Source organism: Rhipicephalus microplus, chromosome X, assembly GCF_043290135.1.
Source record: "Rhipicephalus microplus isolate Deutch F79 chromosome X, USDA_Rmic, whole genome shotgun sequence".
NCBI classification, from domain to species: domain Eukaryota; kingdom Metazoa; phylum Arthropoda; class Arachnida; order Ixodida; family Ixodidae; genus Rhipicephalus; species Rhipicephalus microplus.
This window is the reverse complement of record NC_134710.1, coordinates 507509808-507523371: the sequence shown is the minus strand read 5'-3', so window position 1 is coordinate 507523371 and position 13564 is coordinate 507509808. Positions and strand designations below refer to the sequence as shown.

General features: G+C 44.1%; 2 protein-coding genes and 1 long non-coding RNA gene across 15 annotated transcripts in view; 2 read left to right on the top strand and 1 right to left on the bottom strand.

The window, feature by feature from the left end:
* Positions 1 to 13564, bottom strand: part of CAP (Cbl-associated protein) — a 1014121-nt gene that overhangs the window by 566951 nt on the left and 433606 nt on the right. The gene's annotated exons all lie outside the window — the stretch shown is intronic.
* The window catches only part of LOC142776774 (uncharacterized), a 96424-nt gene that overhangs the window by 24257 nt on the left and 58603 nt on the right, over positions 1 to 13564 (top strand). The window lies entirely within an intron of this gene.
* On the top strand, positions 7914 to 9137 carry LOC142776772 (uncharacterized). Its single transcript, XM_075881121.1, has 2 exons — positions 7914 to 8200; positions 8370 to 9137. Exons 1-2 carry the CDS (start codon positions 7929 to 7931, stop codon positions 8650 to 8652), a joined length of 555 nt encoding a protein of 184 aa, XP_075737236.1. The 5' UTR covers positions 7914 to 7928; the 3' UTR covers positions 8653 to 9137.

Genomic DNA, 13564 nt, shown 5'->3' with positions numbered 1-13564 from the left:
AGTCCGCATTCCTTTCTTTTTGCTTAATGTGCGTCGGCTATACCAAAGTTTTCGAAGAGCTTGTTGCAGATTGTTTGGAGGGGTTCTTCCATTAACAAATTGTTGTGTGAGTTACACCACTGTATTTAAACTCCCTAACACGTACTGGGGCCCCGCCGCGGTGGCCTAGTGGCTATGGTATTCGGCTGCTAACCCGCACGTCGTGGGATCGAATCCCGGCTGCATTTCCGATGGAGGCGGAAATGTTGTAGGCCCGTGTGCTCAGATTTGGGTGCACGTTAAAGAACCCCAGGTGGTCGAAATTTCTTGTGTCCTCCACTACGGTGTCTCTCATAATCTAATGGTGGTTTTGGTACGTTAAACTCCACACGTACTAGGCTTACACCGTCATTACGGATAAGAAGTGCAGTGCCAACACGTGTCAAAAAGCATCCCCTCTACTATCTTGTCTTATGTAATAGGCAAGCCGCCCATGTATACTTAATCGTCTGCAAAATAAAGTCGTTCTGCATTGGTTCTCAGACCAGCTCGGCCACTTTTGGTTAATTACTACAATTAGTACATGTAAAATGAAGAGGTTGTTTCTTTTTTGAAGAGGTGGAGACTACAGCCTTTTTCAAGATAATAGACATTTGCGATGTTTCACTCTGGTTACAAAACAACAAAGTAAGGCTATACAGCGCATTCGGATCTTTTGCATCAGAAATGGTTTTAGAGAAAACTCAGTGATCTGCATACATTAGGAGTTAAATTTGAGTATTGTCGATAATTTCTTATCTGTCATTTATATAACAAATAAAGAAAAGCGAACCAAGCACCCAGCCTTGAGGCCTCTTTCTGGTATGATATGTACGTAAGGCGACTTCACGTGGTTACGCGTAGCAAATTTTGAGCGCGACAGCAATTGTAATATGCTATTAAATTAACCAGCTTGTTGTCCCCAAAACACTTGTGAGAGAACTAGAAGTTTAGCATTGCGAAGCGTGTCATAGGCCTTAGAATAGTCAATAAATGTGACATCAAATTACGTTCAATCGTTAAGGGAAGAATCCATTTCGTGCGTAAATTCAAGCAACTGTGTAACAGTAGAATTGCCAGCCTGAAAGCCATGCTGTGATCGGGAAAGTATATTGGGTGCTTTTAGGTATTCTACAATGTCTTTTTTATTCATATGCTGCAAAAGTTTGAGCCTTGTGAAAAACAAAGATATTGGCTCTATAGTTTGGTATTTGCTTGTTTATTGACTTGAATACGGGCATGACGTATGCTAATTTCAACGGCTGGGGAACTGTTTCAGAAATATAGATTTTATAAATAATAAAATATGATAATTATCACACCATTCTGAATATCACTTTAGAAGCATATTTGAAACACCGTCTGGGTCAGAGTGTTTCGTGACCTCAAAATCAGGTATAAGGTTATGTACTCCTGTGGAGCTTACTTCAAGATTAAAAATAACAGGTAGTGTGCTGCACGTGCAAAATGAAGGGGTGAGGCCGTTATCGGCAAAAAAAAAACAATTTGATGTAAATAATAAAGGCATCTGCCTTTACTCTTTCAGGGTTTTAGAAGGATTGTTCATCAACAAAAAACGATGCAGGCACACGTGATGCAAGACTAATCTACCTCTAAAACCTTGATAGATTTGGTTTTGGTAAATGTAGCCAAGTCATTGCTCAATAACTTGTTCTTAGCCTCCTTCATTTTAGGTTATAGTTTATCCTACAATACTTAATATGCGTAAATAAAGAACCATTGTCAATACACTCGGAATTACAATTTTTATACGTAAGGGCTCTATGCAACGAGTGAGATGAATTATTTCCCTAATGTACCTTGGATGCCTTGGGTTTCATTTGATAAATTTTTGAGGCATATACTTCCATAGGCAATGAAGCACAACGCCACAAAACGTGCATTTACATTGCACAATTCAATACACCTTTAAAATTACTCAAATGACTAGGCTAAAATGTCCAGTATAGAAGTGTAATCAACATTAAAAATGTAAAAAACAGTTTTGATACCAGGTCTTTGAGGAGAATGTCCGAAGCTCGAGGTGGTTTTAACAGCTTTACATTCAGAAAAACCTCCGGTGACTTCACATTTCGCACCGTGGGAGCACGCAGCCCCATAACGAACTAAGGTGGCACCCAACTTTGTTTCATCTAGACTTGCGAAATCCCCAAACGCTACTGTATTGGAATACGGCTGCTTCCTGGAAAAGAGCAGTCTTTTCAGTGACATTGTTGCACCCTTCATGCTCTTGGTGCGTAGCTATATGTCAGCGCGTAGAATGTGACTTCTACGGCTCAAGTCATACGTGTCGCCGTAGATGTCATCATAAGAATGTGCATTGCTGGTCGTCACACCAAAGTCTTTTTGCCGCGCTAGCTTATTGTCCCCATGACCTCACACTTGGCCTTGTTTTACCTTCGGCACACTTGGCCTTAATCGACTGTTCTGGCACGCTCAGCCTTGATCTTCCCCTTCTCTCCGATGCCCTTTTCACCCTTCATGCGCTAGCTACGTAGCTATATCATGGTGCATAGAAGGGTACACGAGTCGTTTGCAATGCCTCCTGAAATAGTACTCGCGACCGCGCCATTATATTCAAAGTTCACGATTGCGGATCGTGCCACGCTGCCTCCTACCTCAGCGTCTCTTCATACTCCTTCGTCCAGCAAAAGACCGACAGGGCTTCCTTTTCGGTTGAGGAGCAACCAACGGCAGGCATCGCACGTGGAGTGATGTTATCGCATGCACCTTCCGTGTGATGTAGATGGGCAGCTTGTTTCATTTATGCTTCAGCTGTGTTCTTCGCTAGAGCTCGCAAGGTTTTACTCGCGTGATACGCGTACAAATCATATAAATTTCGACTTTATACAGAAGAGGACGGTGATGAAGAAAGCCTGTACAGAGCCTCCACATAATTGTTCTCGCAATCAAAAAAAAAAAAGAAAAACGCCAGGCTTGCGCGGACAGCGCAGCACAGTCACAGTAAAAGCTAGAACAGCGGCCTTTCATAGCCTTTAACAAACACTCATTGGGTAACTGCTGCAAGCACACTGCCTGGGTACCTACTACAACTTGAATAATAATAATATCTGGGTTGTGGGCCAGCATTCGCTATGCTATTTATCATTATTTTTCTGAGAAGCATGGTATCTGCTAAGCACTTGCCAGAAATTTTGTGCCAATTGTTCAAGCAGTGACTGACGATGATGAGGAATTATGCCTGAAGTGGGTATGCGCCACAGTTAATAGCTGATAAAGAACAAGCTTTTGCAGTGGGTTGGAGCATTGGACGACCCACTCGCTACGTTATTCGATTTGTGGGACGACTTGTTGTTGTTTTTCTGTTCTAAAACGCTTTATTACTCATAGTAACGCGATTATTTTTCCTACATCGAGCCTGCTTAACGCAATTTTGCGAACAAGTCCCAAGCACCGGCGTGGCGCAGTGGTAGAATACTGGGCTGCCACGTAGCGGACCCTGCTTAGAGCCCCACTGTGTCTTTGGTATACAAGGTTTTTTTAAAATTATTTCTGAGATAGTGGTTACGGACACTGATGGCGGCGGCGGACAACTAGGGCATCGCGCCTGACCCCAGTTTTGATCACAGATTTCACTGTAAAACATACAAAAACCATCGGAGGGTCTGGCCTTTTCTGGAGAACTGCGTCGTTTTCGCAGCAAAGAATTCTTCCGTTAAGAGAATGAAATACTCCGACGCTTCTTCCTTTCGTTCAGGGGCGTAACCAGGCACGTGCCCCCCCCCCCCCCCACCCCCGAAATGTTTTTTCACCATGGCATAGGGGGCGAAAAATGGCTAGCTTACGCAAATGCCCTGCCAAAATCCAGGCGGTGTCCCCTTCCGAAAAAAATTTCTGGCTACGCGCTTGCTTTTGTTGCGTTTTGCACTACCCGTACTTCACAACACTCCTTTAGCTACAAAATTTGCAGGCTATACATCTTCAATCCTTGTGTCTCAGTGACCGCGCCGTGCTTACGGCTGATGTGTGCAGCGGGTGGTTTGGCGCAGTTACGACGAAGGAGAAGAGAGCACCGTTCGTGCTTTTACTAACCGAGCGGCCGACCACTGCGACGGCAGCCCCTTTTTACAGCAAGACATCATTGAGCACCAAGGGCTTGAGCGAAGAAAGTCACCAAAACCTTCTCAAATCAGGCGGAACAATTTTTACTGGTGCCATACAAAAACACACACATATCCCATTCCTTTGTTGGAACATGCCATTCACCCCACAAGGCACACCGACGTCCGTGTTGCGGAGGCCAGCCCACACTCGCCCACTTAACGTGGGATTGAAAGAACAGGCCCACCTACCCACTCCCCATACTTCTTTCTCCGATTAAAGTTCTGACACACACACACACACACACACACACACACACACATATATATATATATATATATATATATATATATATATATATATATATATATATATATATATATATATATATATATATATATATATATTGACATCGAACAGATAATTATACTAAGGAAAGTGTAGGGGACGTTATTGCACCAAATTGTAATGTAAGTGTGAACAAAGAAAAGTGGGTGAAAAGGTGAAAATAGAACTTGCGACCTTAGGAAACGCGTTCGATGCTCTACCAACTGAGCTACTACGGTGGCTATCTCCCCAGCCACTTTATTGGGTATATATGTGAATTGAACCTGGGGGTGTCAGCCAGCGACACCTATAGCCATAGTGGTGAATACTCTTATAAGCCTGTTATAAGACTCTTTATAAGCCTGTTTCGCGTCACGTAGCACGTGAACTTATTACGAGCTGGCAGCTGACCAATGGTCCCTCGTATGCAACCTAAAGGCACCAAGTCTACCAGTACGAGGCCCTCGTTAATGAATTAACGAAAGAAGTGTACAGTTAAGGGATAGTTTTTCTGTGTTTGACCCAATAATAATGAGATCTAACAGACAATAATGCGAATGAAAGTATATGGGAAGTTATTAGACAAAATTGTAATGTGAATGTAAAGAAAGAAAAGGGGGTGAAAAGATCATTAGCCGTGAGAATCAACCGAACCTGCGACCTTGGAATAACGCGTTCGATGCTCTTCCAACTGAGCAACCACGGCGGCTATTCCCCCAGCTAGTTTATTGGGTATATATGTGAATTAAACGTGGGAGTGCCAGTCAGCACCACCTGTAGCGATGGCGGCGAGTGTGGCACAATCTTTATGAGCCTGTTTGGTGCCACGTAGCAGATAAACTTATTACGAGCTGGCAGGTGACCAACAGAGCCTCGTATAAAACCTTAAGGCACCAAGTCTGCCAGTACGAGACCCTCGATAATGAATTGTATACTTAAGAACTGTATACTTAAGAGCTCATTTGTTCATGTTTGACACAATATTATTGAGATTTAACAGACAATATTGCGAAGGAAAGTATAGGGAAATTATTTAGGCATAATTGTAATGTAAATGTGTAAATGTGAAAAGATGACTTGCCGTGGGCAGCAACCGAACCTGCGAATAACACGTCATTCAAAGATCGCAGGTTCGGTGCACACACACACACACACACACACACACACACACACACACACACACACACACACACACACACACACACACACACACACACACACACACACACACACACACACACACATATATATATATATATATATATATATATATATATATATATATATATATATATATATATATTGCCGGAGATTTAGGGCTCGAAGGGTTGAAGTGGTTGTGTGTGGACATGCCTCGTCTGCTAATCCCCCAACACGGCCCAAGCCGGAGAGTGCAGAGAAAATTTCCAGATGACTTGTTTTCAAGAAGCGTGGATGGCAGCCATTGTGAATAATACGCAGATTATGAAGAGTCTGACTTCGGTTGCCGTAAAATTAGGAAAAAATAAGTATACGCTTCTAAAAAAATGTTTATTGTTCACGTTTTGATCGGAAACCAATCTTAATCAGACAAAACTTTAGTGGGCTCCGATGCGCTTTTATACCTTCACATGTAATGAAGGTATAAGGTCCCCCCTTATGTAATGCCCTCCGGGCTCTTAAGGTATTTAAATAAATAAATAAATAAATAAAAAACAGCGCCAAAAAACGAGAGACAAGAAAAAGAAGGAGACAGACAGTGGCACTGACAGTAGACAGTGCGTTGTGAAGATGACTATGTGGTTGTTAGGTGGATTCTGTTTTGTTTGTTTTATATTTTCATTTTTTGTTAGAAGCTGCCCAAGTATATATTGTGCGGCTCTGGCAAATAAATCTTGTTGTAAGTTCAGTGCCACTGTCTGTCTCCTTCTTTTTCTTGTCTCTCGTTTTTTGGCGCTGTTCTTTATGTGAATCATGTCGTACCAACTCGCCAAAGCAACCACGTTAGCTTTTATACCATCGCCCAGCCGGGAAAGAGAGAGAGAGAGAGATAAAAAAGAAAGAAAAATGAAAAAGTGACAACACAAATCAGTGGTCAAACAAGTAGTCAAAAGACCACGTGTGCGTATACTTACCTACGCATAACACGTGTATTTCATGAGAAAAAAAGAAGAAAATGGAAAATATAAAAAATAAAGAAAGAAAAAAGAAGAAAAAAAAAACAGGTGCACATTCAATCGAGTGGCCAAACAACCCATCATATACTGAATTTGTCCACACTAATATGCAGTCCAACGAGCACGTGCACATATGCGTGTGCAGACTTCCACCTACTCAAAGCACGTGCATTTTGTGAAAAAAATAGAAAAAAATAAAACATATAAAAATGCCCACACAAAAGAGTGGCATCACAAACCACGTGCCCATTGCTGAAGAAAACCAGCCATTGTGAACGAACCTAACCTTCGCACAGGCGCTCAAGTCGATTACTCGGGGAAGCCAAGCGGTCGCACAAAGGACCGCACAAGCAATCAGAACACCTGCGCATCCAAAGGAAAACAGGCAACGAAGCCCCATCCTGTATGCACCGAGACAACGGCGACTTCGTCGCCGAATGTCACTACTTCAGCACCAAGAACTCGGAATACAGAGACGGCCACATCCACGGCTGGGGGAAGCAAACCTTGCCAACGGCCCAGAGCCAGAAAACCAAGACATTCAAGATCAAAGTCTCTGCCACCGTCAACCAGACAACAGTCAACCCAACCCGAGCAGGGCCCTTCCACTTCAGAAGGCCCGCCACCGACCACAAAGGGCTGCGAGCCATCGGACTTCCCTCCAGCACCCAGGGAACAAACATCTGCTCCCTCCTCAAAAAGGTGCGATCTCCGGAAATACTGTGGCACAACTAGGTTATGACAGTCTGATCACTCTAACCTTTTGACTACCTCCCCCACAGACGACGCGCACCCTACACTTCAGACACCCCATTTTCTTAAACTAAGAGAAGTTATTCATAAATGTCTATGCCTTTACCTACATGTGCGAAGCTTCAAAATTTATTTACGATATGGTATCGTCTCTCAGGGCATTCAACTATCATTTAAGCCCTTCGATGCATGACTTTAACGAAAAAAAACTCAAGAAATTATTCTAATTATAAAATATGCTTCACTTAAACTAACTCAACTCGTTGTGGGGTGATGTGAAAGGGGGCTCACGTCTCTGAGGGCAGCGGAACGTCAAGCTAGATCTAATACTTCTCTATCATCTGCAGAAGTTGCTAAACTGGAACGTTTTGAGAAAAAGAGAACAGCAGAAAATCTAGAAGTTAAATAGAAAAAATGGCGAGGGATAAACTTCCGAACCTTTTCGAGCTGTACACAGACAATTCAGAGGGCCTTCAACCAGTGGTAGTCACAATATGGTAGCACGCATAAAACCTTAAACGACCGGCCGAGACACGCCACACAACATAGAAGAAAACATAATTAACCTCTTCAACGTTCAACTTAGCAGTCATGAGCAGTGGGCCCGGCGGCACGTTAAGGATGCATCGCCCTAACTGGCTTCGTTTCTTCGTAACGCAGCTCGTCGTGCTTTCCTGGCAGCCTTTCCCGGTTCGGATCGAGAGGCAGCCCGTCGGTGTTCTACAGGATGCCGGCGTTCCGCACCCCGGACCTGCAGATACGCTCAACAGTGACTACAGTTTCCACGAGGATGGCCGTGATGGCTGCATGCCTGCACAAACAGTCTGCGCAGAATCATCTGCGCGGCAGGCTCATCTTTGGTGGTACGGCCCGCGCATGGATCGGACTTACTACGTGCTATCTGCGACCAGCATATTACCCTCCCCCTTGGAAAAGTCTATAAAGCCTGGTGAAACCATCGCCGCGACTAGTGGGCCCGGCGGCACGTTAAGGATGCATCGCCCTAACTGGCTTCGTTTCTTCGTAACGCAGCTCGTCGTGCTTTCCTGGCAGCCTTTCCCGGTTCGGATCGAGAGGCAGCCCGTCGGTGTTCTACAGGATGCCGGCGTTCCGCACCCCGGACCTGCAGATACGCTCAACAGTGACTACAGTTTCCACGAGGATGGCCGTGATGGCTGCATGCCTGCACAAACAGTCTGCGCAGAATCATCTGCGCGGCAGGCTCATCTTTGGTGGTACGGCCCGCGCATGGATCGGACTTACTACGTGCTATCTGCGACCAGCATATTACCCTCCCCCTTGGAAAAGTCTATAAAGCCTGGTGAAACCATCGCCGCGACTAGTGGGCCCGGCGGCACGTTAAGGATGCATCGCCCTAACTGGCTTCGTTTCTTCGTAACGCAGGTAACGAATCAGCATTGCCTCTATGCTAAGCGTACTAGCTCTCGTGCATTGTTTGTGCTGCCGGGCCCACGGCGAACGCTCGTGATAATATATGACTGTACATGCATGCTGATGAGAGTACTTTTGTTAGCAGGTGATGTCGAAACTAATCCCGGCCCCGCTACCAAAGCGTCGGGCGACTTACTTGAAATGCTCAAAGTGTTACAAAATGGGCAGTCAGCTATGATCGAACAATTAACTTCCATTAAGGAGACGCTGTCCGAAAACGAAAAAAAGTTTAATGACATCAATAACAGACTCTACAAGATTGAATCCGACCTTAAGTCAATTCAAAGCATCAATCTCAAGCTTGAAAATATAGAAACAGTCACGAACAACTGCGGTGTTCAGGTATCTCAGCTGACTGCTCGCGTTGAAGATATGGAATGTATATCTCGCCGATGCAACCTAGTGTTCTATGGCCTCGCAGACAAACAAACGGAGACGTGGCGCGATTCAGAGGAATTAATCATCCAGCATTGCGAAAAAAATCTTGATATAACAATTCAAGCACGCAACATTGAAAGGGCTCACAGGCTTGGCGCTTTTAAAGACAGAAAGAATCGACCAATAATTGTCAAGTTTGCCCATTTCAAGGACAAAGACCACATTCTTTCTAGGGGCGGCAAGCTGAAAGGCACTGTCTACGGTATAAGTGAAGATTTTCCTCCGCATACGCGCTTGGCCCGTAGACGCTTGGTTGAATTCGGCAAGGCTCAAAACATGCCCATCAAACTGCGCTACGATAAACTTATCTGTGGTAACAAAACATACGTATTTGATCATCCTACTCAGACTGTTGTCGAGTACAAACGTTAGCAACTAGCAAAGAAAGTCGGCAACCCAGATAAGCCTTCTAAACATGATGTATCAATTCTTTACAGTAATATTCGTAGCCTCATACCGAAACGTGACGCCATAAGCAGCCTCATTTCATCCTCTTCTAGTAACGTCGTACTAATCACCGAAACTTGGCTCAATTCTCTGGTCTCAAGTCCTGAGCTCTTTCCCAACCTGCCTGAGTTCGATATCTTCCGCAAGGATAGGGACAGCTCTCGCGGTGGCGGTGTACTAATAGCCACTAATCGTCAATTGCAATGTTCCCTTGTAAGCGTGCAAACGCCTTTAGAAATGTTGTGGGTCCGCAGCCACGCAACCACGCCGCATATGCTCATTGGCGTCTGTTACCGTTCACCCAATTCTGAAAGTTCGTTTGCATCTGATTTTCATGACGTATTACATGAGATAACGCTTACTAATCCTAGTACTCCCATCTTGCTTTTTGGCGATTTCAATTTTCCTTTCATTGACTGGTCCAAGCTATCCACCTGCCAAAACACAGATAATGTCTCCAATGAATTCTTACACACGTGCTTAACGTTTGGACTATCACAGCTTGTCACTTCTCCTACGCGCACAACCGATCATTCAAGCAACGTTCTTGACCTTCTGCTTACGTCACATCCTGATAACTTTTCTTCTCTTTCTTATATTAGCGGTCTCAGTGACCACACCGCGATCCACACTACGTTTCCCGGTAACATGATAAAAAAAAGCGTCAAATCGAAGAAATTACTGACTCTTTACGACAAAGCCGACTATGTCGCTATGAACAACGACTTAGCAGCCTTTTATAGTGAATTTTCCTCAACTTACGATCAACAATCCACTGAATCTAATTGGGCTTTATTTAAATCCAAGATGCAGGACTTGATCAAACTTTACATTCCAACAATCACTATATGTGAAAGATCTCGTTCTCCCTGGTTTAATGTCAATATAAAACGTATGAAAAATAAGAAGAAACGACAGTTTCGTTCTGCCAGGCAATCGAACTCTCAACTAGCCTGGGACAAGTATAAAAGTACAGCCAAAGAATACATGGCATTATTGGCATTGGCAAAGAGAAACTTTTTTTCAACCACACTACCCAACATGCTTCGGGACAACCCACGCCGCTTTTGGAAAATAATGAAACCGGATGATAAAACTACACTTTCTCTTTGTGACAATTCTGGATCCCCTATTGCCGATTGTGACGTTCCATCTGTCTTGAACTCTGCATTTTGTTCCGTTTTTACTAACGAAGCTAGCGGAGAACTTCCTGAATATCCGCATTTTGCTTTTCCGCAAATGCCGAAGATTGAGTTCAGCTCAGAGGGAATCGTTAATGTAATCAATCAATTAAAAAATTCTTCATCATGTGGTATAGATGGCATCAATGCCAAAATTCTTAAAAATACTAAGCATATCTCTGGTTCCATACTATCAATCATTTTCCAACAGTCGCTCGATACAGGTGAAGTCCCATTGGACTGGAGAATTGGGAAGGTCATTCCGGTCTTCAAGAAGGGCGATCGTTTATCTGCAGGTAACTACCGCCCCATCTCGCTCACTAGTGTTTGTTCTAAGATCATGGAGCATGTCATCTTCTCTCATGTTGCCAGCTTTTTATCATCTGCAAGTTTTTTTCACCCAAACCAGCATGGCTTTCGTAAAGGTCACTCCTGTGAGACCCAACTAACATTATTCCTGCATGACATCCATCTCCACATAGATCGTAACATCCCAGTTGATACACTGTTTCTTGATTTCGAAAAAGCATTTGACAAGGTGCCTCACTCTCGTCTCCTACTAAAAGTCTCGCGTCTAAGCCTTCACCAGTATGTTTTCAACTGGATCAAAGCATTCTTAACAAACCGCAAACAATTTGTGCATGTTAATAACCTTTCTTCCAACCTCTCCCCAGTTCTGTCTGGCGTGCCCCAAGGTACCGTCCTCGGGCCTCTCCTATTCTTGATATATATTAACGACATTCCACTTTCTGTTCAATCTAATATTCGTCTTTTTGCCGACGATTGTGTCCTTTACCGTCCAATACATAACTCTACCGATGTTTCTTCCCTACAGCATGACCTCTTACGCATTCAACAGTGGTGTAACACTTGGCTGATGTCTCTGAATACGAATAAAACATTGCTCATTTCTTTCCATCGTCGCAGAAACTACGCGCCGGCTACTTACACCATCAACAACTGTCCTATAGCTGCTACTAACTCAATCAAATATCTAGGTGTCCATCTTACGAGCGACCTATCATGGGGTGACCACATAGATCACATAGCTTACTCCGCTAACCGTGCCCTTGGTTACGTACGCCGCAACATTTTCATGGCACCACCTTCCGTTAAACTACTCGCTTATATCACCATTGTCAGACCTAAACTTGAATATGCATCTGCCGTCTTTGACCCCCACCAAACAAATCATATTAAAATTCTGGAATCTGTCCAGAACCGAGCAGCCAGATTCATTGCTTCAGATTACTCCCGTTACTCCAGCATCTCCAACCTAAAAAACCAGTTAAAGCTTCCTACCCTCGCTTTTCGTCGTCATATTGCACGTTTGTGCCTTTTTCACAAATTCTTTCATTCAGCCACACGTGACAACCAGCTCATCCAACCAGTCCATCGAGGCCATCGCAGAAGTCATCCAAACGCTGTAATTCCGCCACGTGCTCACACCACATCATTTCAACAGTCATTCTTTTTGCGCACCGCCCGAGACTGGAATGACCTTCCGGAAGAGGCGGCTGTCATCCGGATTCTGGGCGCTTCAGAATGCCATACAAGCAGCAGACTCAACTGCATCTTAACCTTTACTTTTGATACCGCCTTTCATCGCCCACCCCTCATGTAAAGTTCCATACGGAACCTTTGAGGATATAATAAATAAAAATAAAAATAAAATGAGCGAACAGTAATCTCCGCGGACTCATTTTACCCCACTACTAGCCGATGCGATCAGTTCTCCTTATTACAAGACCTCGATAACTTCGCACAAGATCTTCACTTAGAGGAATACTTTTTCGAACAACCACAGAGAGAAACCACTACCACAATAGACGAGTTGCAAAAAAAATGTCGCCGTGCCATCTGTACATATGCACCAGAAGCAGCCAATGTCCGCCATTGTGCATAAGCAGTTTTGTGCAATTGGCTGGCATACCTAGCACCTGGATCACAAAAATGCTCACATGAAAATTAAGCGCCCATCTCGCATCCACACTTCTTTTCACTCGAACGAGCGGCGTGTTCTTGCGCGTTTTTATAATTGGTTTCATGCACAATGGTGGCTCAACCCAGCGTTGCTTGAACACTTCCGGCTTTTTCCAGCGTTGCTGGCATTTGTGCAACTGGTCAATACTGTTTAGTTCAGGGCAACAATGGACACCAAGCTATCAGTGGGAGAAGCATCTAGATACCTACATCGAAGCCACCCAAAAAGACATACTTCAAGAATACAACCACACAGACCGTCAGCAGCCCAAATTCTCTCAAGAAAGGAGTATGAAGCACTTAAGTCACTCTGTGATCGAAAAGATATTGTCATAAAACCGGCAGACAAAGGGTGGGGGGGGAATTGCCGTAATGAATGAATCCGACTACATTCAAGGGGGTACCCACCAATTAACCAACGCATTTTTGTACAAACCAATTGTTACGCATCCAACCTAGAACATCAAGAAATTTATAACCACTGCACTCCATAATCTGGGGGAGCTCGGAAAGTTAGATCCTAACCACTCTAGGGCACTTACTGCAGCCCGTGCCAAACCAGGGCGGTTTTATATGCTTCTGAATTTACACAAAAAAGGAAACCCCGGCCGACCGATAATTTAAGGAAGAGGTACCCCCACCAAACCAATATCAAGTTACATAGACTCCCTAATTAAGAACAAACCTCCTACATACCCTCCTACCTACGTGATACCAACCATTTCA

Excerpts from the sequence above, each read along its gene's own strand:
- LOC142776772 (XM_075881121.1), top strand. The coding sequence starts at position 7,929 with ATGAGCAGTGGGCCCGGCGGCACGTTAAGGATGCATCGCCCTAACTGG. Across the intron at positions 8,201-8,369 it reads CGGCAGGCTCATCTTTGGTG|CTCGTCGTGCTTTCCTGGCA; the intron begins GTACGGCCCGCG and ends TTCGTAACGCAG.